At 38.7% G+C, this 15493-nt stretch overlaps 1 protein-coding gene across 47 annotated transcripts in view; it reads left to right on the forward strand.

The window, feature by feature from the left end:
- Positions 1–15493, forward strand: part of MAPK10 (mitogen-activated protein kinase 10) — a 302212-nt gene that overhangs the window by 271533 nt on the left and 15186 nt on the right. For all 47 annotated transcript variants that reach the window (XM_070263536.1, XM_023637781.2, XM_070263547.1 and 44 more), the window contains 2 exons: positions 11496–11559; positions 13566–13643. In XM_070263536.1, coding sequence (XP_070119637.1) covers positions 11496–11559; positions 13566–13643 — 142 coding nt within the window. The remainder of the gene's footprint in view (positions 1–11495; positions 11560–13565; positions 13644–15493) is intronic.

The following is a 15493-nucleotide window of genomic DNA, read 5'->3' on the forward strand; positions in this document are numbered from 1 at the left end:
TCACTTTGGTGTTCACTGTTTTTTTTAACCTTCCCACCCATGTTCCTATTTTCGTTACCCCAACCAAAAGAACCCCTACTGCTACCTCTGGGTACCCTTATTCCCGTTTTACAGAATTTTAAAATGAGTTTTATGCAGTCCTACAGCTAAAAAGAAAAGGTCTTCAGCCAGTGCTCGTTTTATTATTTCACAATATCTTTTAAAAGGTCTATTTTGTTCTCAAAGGAGATCTTTTAATAATTTATGTATAATTATTATTATAATTTAGAAATAGAAATGAATTTAGAATAGAAGTGAATTTATAATAGTAATATTTGCCACTTTTTCCTGATAAACATCCTGTGTATAAAAGTGGTGCATAAATCTTTTCTTTTATAATGTGCCAAATATATTGAGTCCATGTAGGTAGAAGGGGCAGTAATTACTAGAATAGTAGAACTCTTTATACCTGATTGAAAAATTTCATTAATTCAGAACTTTCATATCCTGTTATAAGATTTTTCAGAGAGATCAGTGCTAGGAGAGAAAAAAAATAAAGATTTGTAATAAAAAATTGTGTATTTTTAAATTAATAAAAGTATTTTGAAATTGAAAAAATATTGAATTTTAAGTTAAAATACAATATTATTTCTATAAAGGCAGAAAGTGTAGACCAATCAGTTTTCCTTAATGAGTTTCTAATTCTGTGTTTCTAACACTGTGTTTCCGTATTCACTGTGGATCTATATCGTTGGGCTACTCATCTACGCTAAGTAGAGGAGGACCATTTTCTGTGGTTGGTGTCTCTAGGATGCATTGTTATTGCGTCGTTACTGATACAGGAGTGCTGAAGACCCTTCCTGCCCTCCCCGCCCCGCTCACTTTGCTTCTGTTTTGTGACTGTAGGGCAGAGCTGCAAATGACATGTGACCTTATTACTCTAACTCAGCAACGTGTGTATTCGATGTGTTGATTTTTCACCCAGAACTTTTTCCGTCTCCTTCATAGCTCATTTTTGTCATATGAAGTATCATTGAGGCTCGTGTGGTCTTTTGTCCGTGGAAAGTCTTGCAATAAAAGTTGTTGCTAATTTTAAGTTGACACTTTTCTTAGATCCTCCCACAGCCTGCTATCATGTCACACATTATGCTGAAATGTTCCATTTCTGCGTCTCTCTCCCCCAACTCCACTGCTCTAAAGTCCCAGGGAGCAGAAATTCAGCTTTACCTACTGAGCGCAGAGAACAGTGAGCATAGTGGCTGATGCATATTGTGTGATCAGTAGATGTCATTTGAATTGAATTCAGCTATACTGCGCTGAGCACTTCACTAGTGTTTATAAAACCCTTTCTCATATCCAATCTTATTTAAGCCTCAGAAAAACTCTAGAAAATGATGATTATCCTCAACCAATCTTACTGACTTTACCTTCTAAATATATCCTGATTCGACCACTCCCCCTCCATTGCTCCATCATCTCTACACTGGACCATGTAATAGTCTCTGACTTGTCTCCCCGCTCCACTCTTATTCCCTGTGGTCTATTCTCCAGAGTACCTAGTTTTCCTTGTAAAATGTGGAACAGGTTACATAATTCCTCAGCTAATACTCCAAGGGCTTCTCATCCTATTTATAATAAAACTCAAAGTACTCACCATGGCTTAAAGGTTCTGCTTCAGTGTTCCACATTTTGTTATCATAACCCAGAGTAAGAAAGCTGTTTTACCTGGTGACCCAGCATGCCTGCATGTGCATGTGTGCACGCACACACACATGCACACACACACATGCACACTGAAGGAAAACCTTACTATTCTATTTTCTGTCTCAGTCTACTCTTCTCCGTTACATTAAAAGATGCCTGCAATGACTCACCAATTTGTTTCATGACTGCAGTTTGGAAAACATAGCTCTGCTTGATCTGGCCCCTGCCTACTTTCCTGATTTCATTTTCTGTGCTTCCTCTTTTCCACTGGCCTCCTTGCTGTTTCCTAACCATGCCAATCAAGCTCCCTGATCTGCATCTTTGCATTGCATCTTCCACCTGGAATGTTCTTCCTCCAGACAGCCACGTGGCTCCCTCCATGACTTCATTCAAATCTGTGCTCAAATGTTATCTTCGGAAAGAAGCCTCGCTGAGTGTCTATTATGTATTATGCACAGTGTTAGGCTCTCGTAAACAGAGATACTATCTTTGTCCTCAAGACTTTGTCCCCACAGACTAGTGAGAAGTAAAACAAGTAACTGTTGAGTAACAAAGTAGGCCAAATTTTAGGTTTATTGAAGCACACCGAAAAAACTCAATTCAGTAATGTGGGTTAGAGAAGGCCCTTTGGAGGAACTAATATCTAAATAGAAACGTGATGGATAAAGCAGGAATTATCCGAGTGAAGAAAGACGGGGAGAAGAAGGGGTTGTGCTAAAACCCCAGGGTCAAGAGAGTGTTGGGAGAACTTCAAGTCTCTGGGGCTGACTCAGCGGAGAACGGTGAGCAATGATTTGGGCTGGTAAGCAGGGACCAGGCAAGGAAGGAATTGTGATGGAGCATGTGCTCTATCCCCAGGATGAAAGAAGCTATTCAAAACCAGCAAGGAGAGGAACAGTATGATCAGATTTGAACTTCTAAAAGGTCAGTCTGTCTGTGAAGTGGGACTGGAGTAGAGAAAAGGAAGATGGCAGGCAGGGGGATAAATCTGTAGTAACAGCGGTTAGAAATGATGGTGGCCTGAGAGTAGACATGGGTGGAGATGTTTAGAAGCTAACAATAAACATGAATTATAAATGATTAGATTTGGGGTTTAGGATGGTAGAATTCAAGGATGACTGATAGCATATAGTAGTTGGTTAATAAATACATGTTGAATGAACGAAAAGAGAAAGATTTATGACTTGGACACTGGATATTTGATGGTACAATTACTCAGCCTTTTTGATTAAAGGACTATGAAAAATTTAATTTCCAAGGTACAGTAAAGAGAATTTCAATTTTCAAGACATGATTAAACTTTTTGATGCTATAAAGCTAATAAATTTGTGACCAGAGAGCTACAGAACAGAATGAAAAATAGAGAAAACTGAATTTAACTTTCTTGTCAAGTCACATGGGCATTATTTAATTAAGTTTTTTAATTATACTCCGTTCACATTATAATTAAAATTTGCCTTACTAGCTTTCAAACGTTCCTCTGGTCACTTAGTGCTAAGATGTCTGTAAACAACATTAGTGCTTTCTGTATATAACACATTATAATACAATGCTGCGCACATTCCAAGTTCTCGAGAGAGGTTTGTCAAATTACCTGGTATGATAATTGTTATACATTTGGAATTAGTTTCCTCTAGAATAAAGCAGTATATGCAACTCTTTCCAGAATAATTAAGCCTCATTGCAAGCTAAATGACTTGCCCGATGTCACTTGTCTTACTGGTGTCAGAGTCAAGGGTGCTCTGAGTCCAATGCTCTTTCCATTGTTCCCGTCAGGAAATCTCTGCTTCTTCAAGAAGCTCAAAGATTCTCCTTGCTCACTTTGGCCAAAGACTGAATTTGATTAGGAGATAAAAATCTCATGTCCACTTTGATTACAATTCACAAATCTCCCTGTTTCTGTTCTTTAAAGTCATAGTACATGATGATTTCTGTCCACAAATCATTTTATTCTACTAAGAAACAGATATCATTTAAGACTGAAAGAAAATCACTTACTTGCCCTAGAATATTTTCTCTTGCATCTCTCCAAATGAAGCATACTTAGGCAAGTGACAAAACTTGCTTTGATTGCTGCGTTAGAGCAGAGGCCTCATCTTGGTTGAACATTAGAATCACCTGGCGAACTTTCAAATATCTTGATGCTCAGATCTCACTCGAGACCAATTACATCAGAATCGCTGGAGGTGGGATTCAGGTGTCAGCATTTTTAAACTCCAGATGATTTTACTGTGCAACCACAGCTGAGAACCCCTGGGTGAGAGCAATTTGATGAACATGATGAACTCTCACTCAAGCACCTTTTACTTAAGGTTTGCTTTTTGCCAGCCACAAGGTGGCAGCATCACAATATAGTGCACATCCTGGCCTCTCTATTGAGTGGACATGGAAATTTGTATCTATCATACTAATTAATAGCATTCGAGGGTTCCTCCAGCTAGGGATAACACTGAACTTTTCCCCCTGTTGTTCTCTGTTGCTTTGTTTGACTAAGAAAACTTTTAAATATATTTATCTCAACAGGTTAAATTAGCTGGAACTATGTTATAAGATAAAGTTGGTTGGGAAAATGTTAGGAACATGGATTTTTGTATTCAGATAGGTTTGGGTTTAAACACTGCCTCCACCCCTTGCTGATAGGTTATTTAATCTCTCTGTGCTTCAGGAGAGGAGGGTTGTTATAAGGACTAAATGAGATAATATATGAAAATCTAGTCTGTATGAAATTTGTAGGATGATGAAGATGTTGAAGAGGAATGCGATAAAGCTGTAATAGAGCCGGTTGCACAAAGCCTGGGAAAACCCACAATACAGTACTCTTCTGTGGACGTTCTTTCTTTTCTGCGTGTGAGCCTCTTCTTTCCCTGTGTGGGCCCTCTCTCTCACTTTCCACTAGTGATCACACAATCATACCCTGGCCACCTTCATTTTGAAGAACAAAGAATCAAAGCCAGTATCTTTTTACCACCTCTTTAGCAATAGAAGGTGCCATTAGCAATGGGAGTACCTTCCACCTTTTAGCCAAGTTTCTGTAAAATATTAGCCTTCGTTGACTCACAATTACTCTAGCTCACTTAGCAAACCTTGAAACTGCTTTCTCTTGGATCACCAGAGGCCTCTGGTGCCGAGTCCAAAGAAAATTGGCATCTCATGTGTCTTCGCCATTTGAATAGGCTGACCCTCCTTCCTGCCACGCGTCCCCCTTGATTGCTGTGGTGACGCCACTCCCGTCCCCCGTCTCCACTGCTGTCTCTCCCTTAGAACCGTGGATCCCGTGAGGGCTCTCCTGTAGCTCCGATTTATTTTCTCCCTGGGAATCTTACGTTTCACCACACCCTTCATTTTAATGACCGTAAATGACTCTCAAATCTATACATGGTCCCAGATGGCTGTCCTGAGTTCCAGATCCATAAATCCAACAGTCACTGGCATGTAAATTGGCATCTCCAAATTAGCATGTCAGATATTGAACTGGGCGTATCCCTACCCACACAAAACCTCCCCGTCCTGCTCTCCCTCATTGCTCCTTTCAATCCGTGGCACTACTTTCCAGCCGGATGGTTGGACCAACTCCCGAGGAGTCATTCTATACTCCTCCCTCAGCCCCCTTTGGGTCCAAAGTGTAAAGCTTGTTATTCTTCACCCTCCCCCCGCCCAAAATACTTCTCAAAGGAGTTATTCAGTCCCATAAGTCTTCATTTCTAACCTCGCACTTAGTCTGTAACATGGTCCCGTCTAACTGCTGCACCAAAACAGTTCCTGTTAACGCCGCTGTGCCTTTCATGCTTTCCTGTCCGTCCTCCTTCCCTCCCTCACAGGACGCCTCTGAGACAACTTCTTCAAACGGTCCCTTGCTCGTGAATCCCCTCCCCCGGCCCTGCTTCAGTACTCAATGTAAGACAACTGAGGGAAGGAGAATTATCAGATTAGTTTCCAGAGACAGATTTTATTAACCTCTTAGCCCCCATCGTTGAATACTTTCAACTCATCAGACTTTTAAAGGGCATTTACTTCATCTGTAGTATTAGATTGTTGAATTTCTATTCGAGAGCACAGATGTAGTTCCTAAGACTTGCCCAAGCAATTTTTAGAAATCAACTGATAGCTCACTACAATTTGCCATTTGTCTACTTTTAGAAGGCAATGGAATTTTTGATAATTGGAAACCAGGTCATTGTTTACTGGATAGTAAGATCACAATATAGAGAAACTACGTAGCTCTAAATAATAACTATACTTAGTCAATTATTTTGATAATTGTGCATATTGCTTTACCTTTTTGTTAATTTGGCAGATTGTTGGGAAGATGTTAAGCAAATATTGAGTCCCACTGGGGATAATGAACTGTTCTTGGAGCCACAGGGAATATAAATTTCAGAAAAAAGTAGAACATACTAAATGGTGCCGTTAAGCAAAAAAAGAAAGATGTACATATCATTTAGTTCTATATAAAAATTATCCTGTCTAAATGTTTATTTTCCAATCAGTAGGTTAAAATTTTAAGAAGTTCTGTTCACCAAAATTTTTAAATACGTTGGAAAACTTGTTCTACATGTATAGATTCAAGGAAATTTAAAATCAAGTTTTGCACACTTCCTTAAATGGGTTTTCTGATCTAATTTTGTGCTAAAATTCACCCCTCCTGATTGAAGCCTTATGATAAATCATGCACCGTTTGGCAATCGTCAAACTGCCAAGGTTAATAAGAAAAACAAAGCACTTTTCAATAAGACATAATATAGTTTTCTTTGATCCAGCTGCTGAATTAATAGAGAATGCACATACTGAAAGACAATGCTATTTAAAGATTTCTTTGGCATTTTCAACAAGACAGCGGACCACAGAGTGGAAAAAGTGGAACAAAACTGTATTGTGACGTTAATTAGGACAAAAGAAGCAGAAAACAAACACCAACAACTTGATGATTGTCATATGGTTCAGAACATGACTGATACGGAAAAAATGTTAATTTAGGGCTCAAAGATGGATAAAAGGAACAACTTTATACAAGTTAGAGTTCTCAAATCTGGTTCTCATCTCTTTTGAGATTCATGTGATGGAGGTCCTGATGTTGTCCAAGATATTTTGACAAAAAGCATTCGAGAATGCTTTGGGAGACTTGAGTGATAATTGCCAGATCTAGCTACATGTGTAGACTGACAGAGAACTGGAACAGAAATCAGAGTGGCAGGCTCAAATTTGTCATTAATGAAAATCTTTTCTAAGTGTTGAATTATTCAGTTTAACATTTCTTCAACCCATAAGAATTCCTTCATTCCATCTTTTTCCCATAAGAGATCATACATTTTGTCTCTAACTCTGCCACTAATTAACTCTATGACCATGGACAAAATCACATATGCTTCTTGAGTTTCTGTATTCATATTTGTAAACTGAACAAGCGTGGCACTAGATAAACTCTAAACTCTCTTCCATCACTAACATTCTATATGCTATTGAAAAAAACAATTATCTTGAAGATTAAAGAAAGAATAAATTCACACATTTTACTCAGTGAAGAAGTATTACTTAAATATATGAGATAAAATGAAGTCATAAGAGAGAGCAACTTGTCCCTTGGGAGAATCAATTAGGGATTTGATTAGATACTGGTTAGAGAAATCTCTTCAGCAAGAAATCATGCCCAGCAGCAAGAACTCAAGAGAACGGCAACAGAATTGATATTCCTCGATCCCAATTTTACCATGTAGAATTGTACTCTTCTATGTACTCTCTGGCAAGAGCCATATTTTATAGCTGAGTTTTACATTCCTAAATATGGAGAAAATGGAAGGAAATGCTGGCATGATGTCTCAGATCAGCCTTTGCCAGACCCTTCTGCTTCTCTAGGCATGGCTCTTATCTTATCTCTTGTCACTTTTGACCACATATGTTATATTTTATTATCACAGAACTGCTTCCAGTTCTTTTGCATGTGTGTGCACCCAAACAGAGAAACACACACACCACCACCACGACCACCACCACTATTCTGTTTCCCAGATTCTGTGCCTTTGGCCTTTTTCTCCTTCTCCTTTCACCTTGACAACCTCCCACACATCTTTTGTTCACTGAACTAGTACAGATGTCATCTACTGCGAGAAGCAAAAGCCAGGTTTTGTCAGGATTTCTTCACTCTGTTTTCATATACCATGTACATATCTTTTTCGCTTATCGTGTTGCATGTTAATTATCTGTTTTATATCTATCTTGCCCCACTAAATTTCAAGCTCCTTAAAGTCAGCAGTCACATTATTTAGTTTTAAAATCTCAATTTTTCTTTTCTTTCTTTCTTTCTTTTTTTTTGCTGAGGAAGATTATCCCTGAACTAACATCTGTGCCAGTCTTCCTCCTCTTTATATGTGGGTCACTGCCACAGCATGGCTGACAAATGATGTGGATCTGTGTCTTGGATCCAGAAACCCGGGCTGCCAAAGTGGAGTGCAGTGACCTTAACCACTACACCACAGGGCTGGCCCCTGAAATCTCAATTTTTAATATATCCTGGCACATATTAGGTGCTCAAGTTATTTATTGAATGAATGAATTTAAGATGTGAATAAATTAATTCTAATATTTACTAACTCACAGTTACTATGTATTTGTCCATGTGTTTATCTCATTTGATTGAGACAATTTGTACATGTCTATAAAACACCATCAATATATAGCACATCTGATCCACATTAAGTTATTATTTATGCAATCCAAATGAATCCATGATTCAGTTTCTGCAAGAATTTCAATCAAGGAAGTAGAGTCCAAATTTTCAAAAGTAATAGGGAATCTTTAGTCTCTTGAAGAAGGTTCAAAAGCATTCAAGTCACAAGCCCTACTAACTCTCCATATATTTTCCTTCATTTCCTCACATCTCAAATTGTTCTAGTCTACTGAACTCTCCTAAAATAGTCCTTCAACAAACGTCTCTGGGCACTTGTCTTTATCCCCAGTCCTCATTTCTTTTTTCTTTAGATTGTTACCTGGCGAGAGAGAATCCTTCTTGTTTAATAAGGTAGGGGGAGGGGACAACAGAGCAACCGACACTAGCTTCTCCTTAGCAGATGGAGGCAGGGCGTGTTATGGACCATCGCATGCTCAGTTGCTGTCCGAGCACAGATATGTGTGTGTTTGAATATGACATTCTCTCTCTGGATTATTGGTCAATTACTCTTTTATGTTGTTATGAAGAAGACATCTTGATGTGAATGTACCCCTCACCTCAGGTGATTGCATCCTCTCTTAAAAAAAAACAAAACAAAACCCTGAACATGTAGCCCTTTCAACCATAACTGTATTGCAAGTGAGTTTAAAGCAGCCCTCTTGGTTTATTGGAAGGAAAAAGCTTGGTCTCAGTTCTTTGCTTCCTTTCTCTGTAGTTTGTTTGTGGTTAGGGTCTATGTACTTGGCGCTTTATACATCAGCCACAGCTGTATGCTGAAGCTCCAAAGAAAAACTTCTCTCAAAATAGTTTTGCTGCAAAGAGAAAATGGCATTTATGAACTTTGGCAGGAACCGTACTCTTGAGCCGTGTTCAATTCTGCAACTTGAATGGAAAAATCCACTGCACGGAGAAGCCAGCCACACAGGACCCTGACCTGAGTCTATTGTTAGAAGAAGAAAGAGGTGCCAGCAATGCAAAGCTCAGGGGGCCTCTGAGAGCCAGTGTACACTGTGTCCGGCAGGGGGCCTGGACAAGGCCCACTTAGACAGCGACGTTGCCACGGCATTACACATGCTCAGGAAGAGGCAAAACAGAAAACCTGTCACTTGGCAAAGCATCTTTACATAACCAGAGTTGGCTTTGCATTAGCTTACTTAGATGATGGTTTCACAAATTTTCAAAAGTAACCTCATTGTGCTCATTCACTCATTACATCGCAATCTTCCTATAATTTGGAAGTCTTTCATAGTTTGGAGTGGAAGGTCCTGCCTCAGTCAGTCCTTGAGGGCAGTGCCTTATCATCCTAGTCCCCTCCCTTATATGGTCGGTCAGTGTTTCTGTGTTCTCATTACTGTCCTGGGGTGGGGCTTAGTTCTCTGTGTCCAGGCTAGTCAGCCAGCCACGTCTGAATCACAGTAGCTCGTTCAAATCCTTCTGCTCTGGTGGCAGTCACAGGTGTTACAAGAGTGTCTGGTCTCATCAGTAGTTATTTCTCAATAACTCAGTATCATGCTAAATTGCCCCACCACAACTGGGCAGTCTTCTATTTTCACGTGCAGCCACTTCTCTAGTATATGAGGCTGCTCCACTGTGCCAGAGCTGAGATGAGCATTCAAGTCTGTCACAATTCTGGCCTCCAGAGATTCTGAATGCAGTAAAGAGGGCCACTGTGACACTCGGGTACTGCTTTTAGGCCAAATAACCTCTCACAGAAACCAGAAGCTGTCCTGAAAATTTTCTCCAAAGCCTTTCTATGACAGTCATTTTCTTTCTTTCTTTCTTTCTTTTTTTTTTTTTTTTTGAGGAAGATTAGCCCTGAGCCAACTACTGCCAATCCTCCTCTTTTTGTTGAGGAAGACTGGCCCTGAGCTAACATCCGTGCCCATCTTCCTCTACTTTATATGTGGGATGCCTACCACAGCATGGCTTTTGCCAAGCGGTGCCATGTCCACACCCAGGATCCGAACCAGCGAACCCCGGGCCGCTGAGAAGCAGAATGTGCGAACTTAACCGCTGCGCCACTGGGCCGGCCCCCTATGACAGCCATTTTCAAGGGATGCGTGTCCCAATAGACCTGAGTCAATTTATTGAGTAACTCTTTTAGTTTCTTATGAAAACTATTGCTTTTGGAATGTTGCACAGGATGAATTCTAAGCACCCCGTCTCGTGGCCCCAGACATTTTGTAGCTCTTCTTCAAGCCACTGCCAGCTGGCGTAGTTCCTCAGCACTTTCTCTCCACTCATGGTGATTTATTTTTCCAAGAGATTTTTTCTTTCCATGTCACTTGGTCTGAGTTGGAGCTACCCCAGGTCACCATGATAGATGTCCCCAGGCCCAAATATCTGGAAGAAGAGGTCAGGGAATCTATCTGAGACCGTCCTTCATGGAAGGCACCTAGATTTGTGAAAATCTCTGCTTTTCATCTCTGAACTCTTCGTAGCAAGAGGAATGTTGATTCCATAAGTCAGATTGAAGGCCCTGTCTCATCATTTCTCCCCCAGAGGGCTAATCAAGGGGCCACTCAGGGGTTCAAGACAGACAAGTGGCTGCTTCTTCTGCTTGAGGTGAAAAGAATCTTAAATCATTTAAATATAGGGCACGCAGCTATATATAAAGGTGTTTTATGATGCTTCACAAAAAGTAAAAGGTCAGTTAGATCTAAATAGTCCTTTATACTGGGAACTGGTATCATGGGCTTTGAAAGCTATTCAAGACTCTTTTCAGGGAGGCTCTGAAAATGGCACAAAATCTTACCAGTCTGGGAGAGGTTAGCAGGATTCTGTTATAGGGCAAGTGAATGAGGGAAATAGCAACTCTGGGTCCTTGTAATCAAGTGTCTTGTTCGCTTTTTAAAGACTGGCTCTAATTTCTTAGGCTTGTGTTCTGAGTCAGAAGGTTTTGGGAAGTGAGCTCTCAGGATTTGGATTCTGCTGCCTTATTTGGTCAGCAAGAAATATTGGCATATAAATGAGTCCTCCATCAGTTTGTGAGGAAATTTTAACCTCTGCACAACTGTAATTACTCCATCATTTATATGAGGTTCTGATCACCACCAAAATCAACAAATAGCAAGGTACTCTCGTGCCTTATAAGAGTTTAGTTATGTTTAGGATTATTACACAAAATTTATTGTTTGTTTTTATTCTGCAGCCTCCACCTCAGATATATGACAAACAGTTGGATGAAAGAGAACACACCATTGAAGAATGGAAAGGTGATTTTACCACTTAAATAAAGTATACTTTTCACTTTATTGAAACTCAGAAAGTATCTTCAGAGCCAGCCCTCATGGCCTAGTGGGTAAAGTTCAGCACACTCCACTTAAGTGGCCTGGGTTCAACTCCCAGTCACAGAACCACACCACTTGTCTGTTGGTAGCCATGCTGTGGTGGTGGCTCACATAGAAGAACTAGAAGGACTTACAACTAGAATATACTACTATGTACTGGGGTTTTGGAGAGGAAAACAAAAAGGAAGATTGGCAGCAGATGTTAGTTCAGGGCAAATCTTTCCCAGCAAAATAAAAAAAGAAAAGAGTTGCTGTTTAGAAAAAAAAAAAGAAAGAAAGAAAGTATCTTCAAGGCGTTTCCTTTTAAAACAATTTAGTAACAGATGATTTCCTAATTGCTATCTTCTTGGGCCATTTTCAAAGCTCCTAAAACTTCATCTATCTTTTCGTACCAGCAACAATATTACACTTACTCAAGAATGAAAGCAATTAATTTCTGACACTTTTTGAAATAGTACTGATTGTCAAAGTATTTGTCCTTGTGGAGGGCAAGCTTCAATTCAAAATTTCAGAATTAAACATTCCATGTTTGTGCATAAAATTATCATATAAAATTAAAAGTATGCTTGAGAAGGTTTTAGACATTAGAAAATAAAAGATAGTCGATATATTAATTCATTCACTGGATTTATAGGACTTGAGAATTTGAATAGAAAATGCTTGTACCTAAGTAGCTTGTTTCTCCTTTAAAGTAAGAAAAGAATGAATACATTAATTCATTTTTTTCAGCAAAACTTTTCCAAATACATACTGCATGATCAAGATGATACTCAGGGTGAAAGAAAGCAGAAACTATAAAGAATTGTTAAACTAATATAAATAATGACAGAGTAGAATAAATATGAGAAAACCAAATGCAGATCATAACAAATGATTAGGTCAAAATGAGGAGAAACATAAAGGGAAGATCTGAAGGGAAGAAATGTTTGTGCTACCTTGAAGGAATTATCATTTGTAAATTGAGAAAAAAACAGAGAAACAGGAAAATACCAGAATGGGGACATAAGAGGAAAACAAAATGTAGGAATGAGCAAAAGGTGTTATAAAGTTAATAAAGAGATTCCACTGCCGTGTGGAGAGGGGCTGTGTTGGAGAATATGGGAAAATGAACACTTATAAACAGGGGATCAAGTAAAAAAAGATGCTGAATGATAGATGGAAAAGTCTTGATTTGATCTAAATAAGGACCAGAAGGTGCTCTTAGGGGGTCGTGGGTAGGAAAGTGATAGCATGTAAATATCGCTTGAGGAGAACAGACATGGACTCAATTATGAGAAACTGGAGAAAGAAATGCCTCTAGAGGATGATTATATACATTGTAAGCCATTACAAAGCAAGAATGAGGAGCGCTGAATGATTTCTAGCTGAAAGGGGCAAACGAAAAAGAAATGAAGATATACAAGTTTCACTCTAGCAATGAAAAAGCCAAAAATGGGTGCCAATTTCAGAATAAATGTAATAATTTTTTAACGTTGGGTTTTAGACAAGTTTAGTTTTACAAATCCAAGATTTGAGTCTGGAAAAAAGATGAAGTAAGAGTTGGAATATTGATGGAAAGTAATAAAGTCGTGATAATATGTGCATCTCTTAGGGCGTGAATATAAAAGAAAAATGGATGTTCAAAACTGAGCCATTAAAATCCTTTAAAGGTAAAGTTAGAATGAATCAGAAACCCCCACAAGAATTCAGAAAACAAGTAAAATCTGTATTCTTCATACGTTCATTTGATCAAATGCTTTATTGAGCACCTGCTTTTGCCAGGCTCTTTGCTATTGCAAGAAAATGTAGAAATAGAGGAATAAAGGAATCCCAACTGATTTTTAATTTACTCGACCCTATCAAAATGTTATTATTGGCCACTAGCTAATGGATTTTCTCTGTGGATTACACAGTAATTTGTTTTCTATAACACTGATAACTGTTTCTTACAGAACTTATCTACAAGGAAGTAATGAATTCAGAAGAGAAGACTAAAAATGGTGTTGTAAAAGGACAACCTTCTCCTTCAGGTACTCACTCTCAGTGAATAACCAATAAACCAGTACTCTTGTATTTTTCTTCACCTTGAGGAGGGGTTGCAGCCAATGACGCTGCTGGTAGGGCACGTGAACGGATATCTCATGACAGTTTCCCTCAATTGATTTTAGTTTTATTCTGTTTGATGTTTAGCATGGCATTCATTCTTATTATTCTGATTATGAAGATCGAGCACAAAACATCTTTCAGAACTTATTTTAAGATAATAATGAGTCTTGAACAAATGTTAACATGGACTTGTTCTGGGCAACTACTCCTCGTCAAAATTCAGAGCCATAGTACGCTCTTGACCACCAAGTCAATGTGGAGGTCAGGAATCCCTCCAGCCAAAACATCTCCCCTTATTCACTCCAGTGTTTGAACTCTTCCCAAGGTTGATGTAACAGTTGTTGAAGCATCAACCAAGATGAGCTCCAATTAAAGTCAGCATGGAAAATCTTTCAGTCTACAGGATCTGACACACATTTGTACATGTACATATTTTGCTGATTCTAGTAATGTGCTTTAGGATTATTTGAGATAATTTACTTACACTTATTAATGCTAATATATTTTTCCAGAGACCTATGTTCTGAATATAAAGAGAATAAATAAAGAGTTTTAGAAAATGTGATGGCTTCTCTTCAGCATTAAACTACACTTAGCTCATGCTGTTAAGAATGTAAGCTGCAAATGATTAGTTTAGAGGAAAATGGATTTGGTATCCTACCTTTGATAAACATTTATTTCCCATGTACTTTAAATTGTTTCAGGAAAAAAGATGTGGAATGAATCCATCAATTCTTCATAGTGATACTACTCTTTGAATAACTAGTTTGCATCCACAACCACTATGATACTCAAACAGACGCAATTCAGTCATGACATGTTTTCCTCACCCCTGGACTTGAAGAAATGTCCATTTCTATCCCAAGTCTTTCCTCTCTTCGAAGAGTGTTAAGGGAATCATTGATTGCCTTGTCCACCCTGTTAATTCGTCCTAGCATCCAGATTGATGCAAGTCTGCAGAAGCTGGTCTAACTCACCTGCGTGTTCTATTTGCTGCTGCTTAAAGAACCCGAGGACTGAATCCAACAGCCTCAAGATGCTACCTGCTAAGACAGAAAGACTTCTTGTCTTAAGAATTCCCATAATGGCCAGAACATATTTTCTTGTAATCATCAAGAAGCTGAAATACCAGGATCCAGCGGAGGGTGACCTAGCACCTCAGGCTGACATCGGATAAATTTTAGCAGAGTCTCTTCTACTCATCTTTAGTTCAAGTTATCATTAATTAATTTCCTTTCCTTTTTTCAAAGAGCTCAGAATCATGCCAGCATATCCCATTTTCTTCTTGTTTCCTCCTCCATTTTCTCCTCAGCCCTAACCAAGTCTCTGCACAGCTAATCTGTGAGGACATAAAATCTACAATTCTCTTTTCAATACTTTCACAATGCTTCTACAAAAATCTTCTTATTCCCATGATTCATTTTATGCAAACTGTATGGCTCAGGGAAGGCAAAATGGGACTGGGGATGGTACAAGTGAGATTAATTAATCATTAAAGTGTTGGAATGGGTAGTCTGCCATATGAAGAAAGATTTAAATATTTGGTAAAGGAACAAAGTTTGCATATAATCAAGGCATAATTCTTTAATCATTAAAACCATAATTCTTATGCAAAAAGAAACTGAGAACATGTAGAAGTTTCTTTTAATCCGTTAATGAAGGAAATGGCAGAATGACAAAGGTAGTTCAATGAAGATATGAAAAATGAGGATTTATGTAGTCTGTGGAAAAAAGCATACTGAAATCAGATCATTAAATTAAATCAAAACTTGTA

This window comes from Equus caballus, chromosome 3 (genome assembly GCF_041296265.1).
Source record: "Equus caballus isolate H_3958 breed thoroughbred chromosome 3, TB-T2T, whole genome shotgun sequence".
Classification (NCBI taxonomy): Eukaryota; Metazoa; Chordata; class Mammalia; order Perissodactyla; family Equidae; genus Equus; species Equus caballus.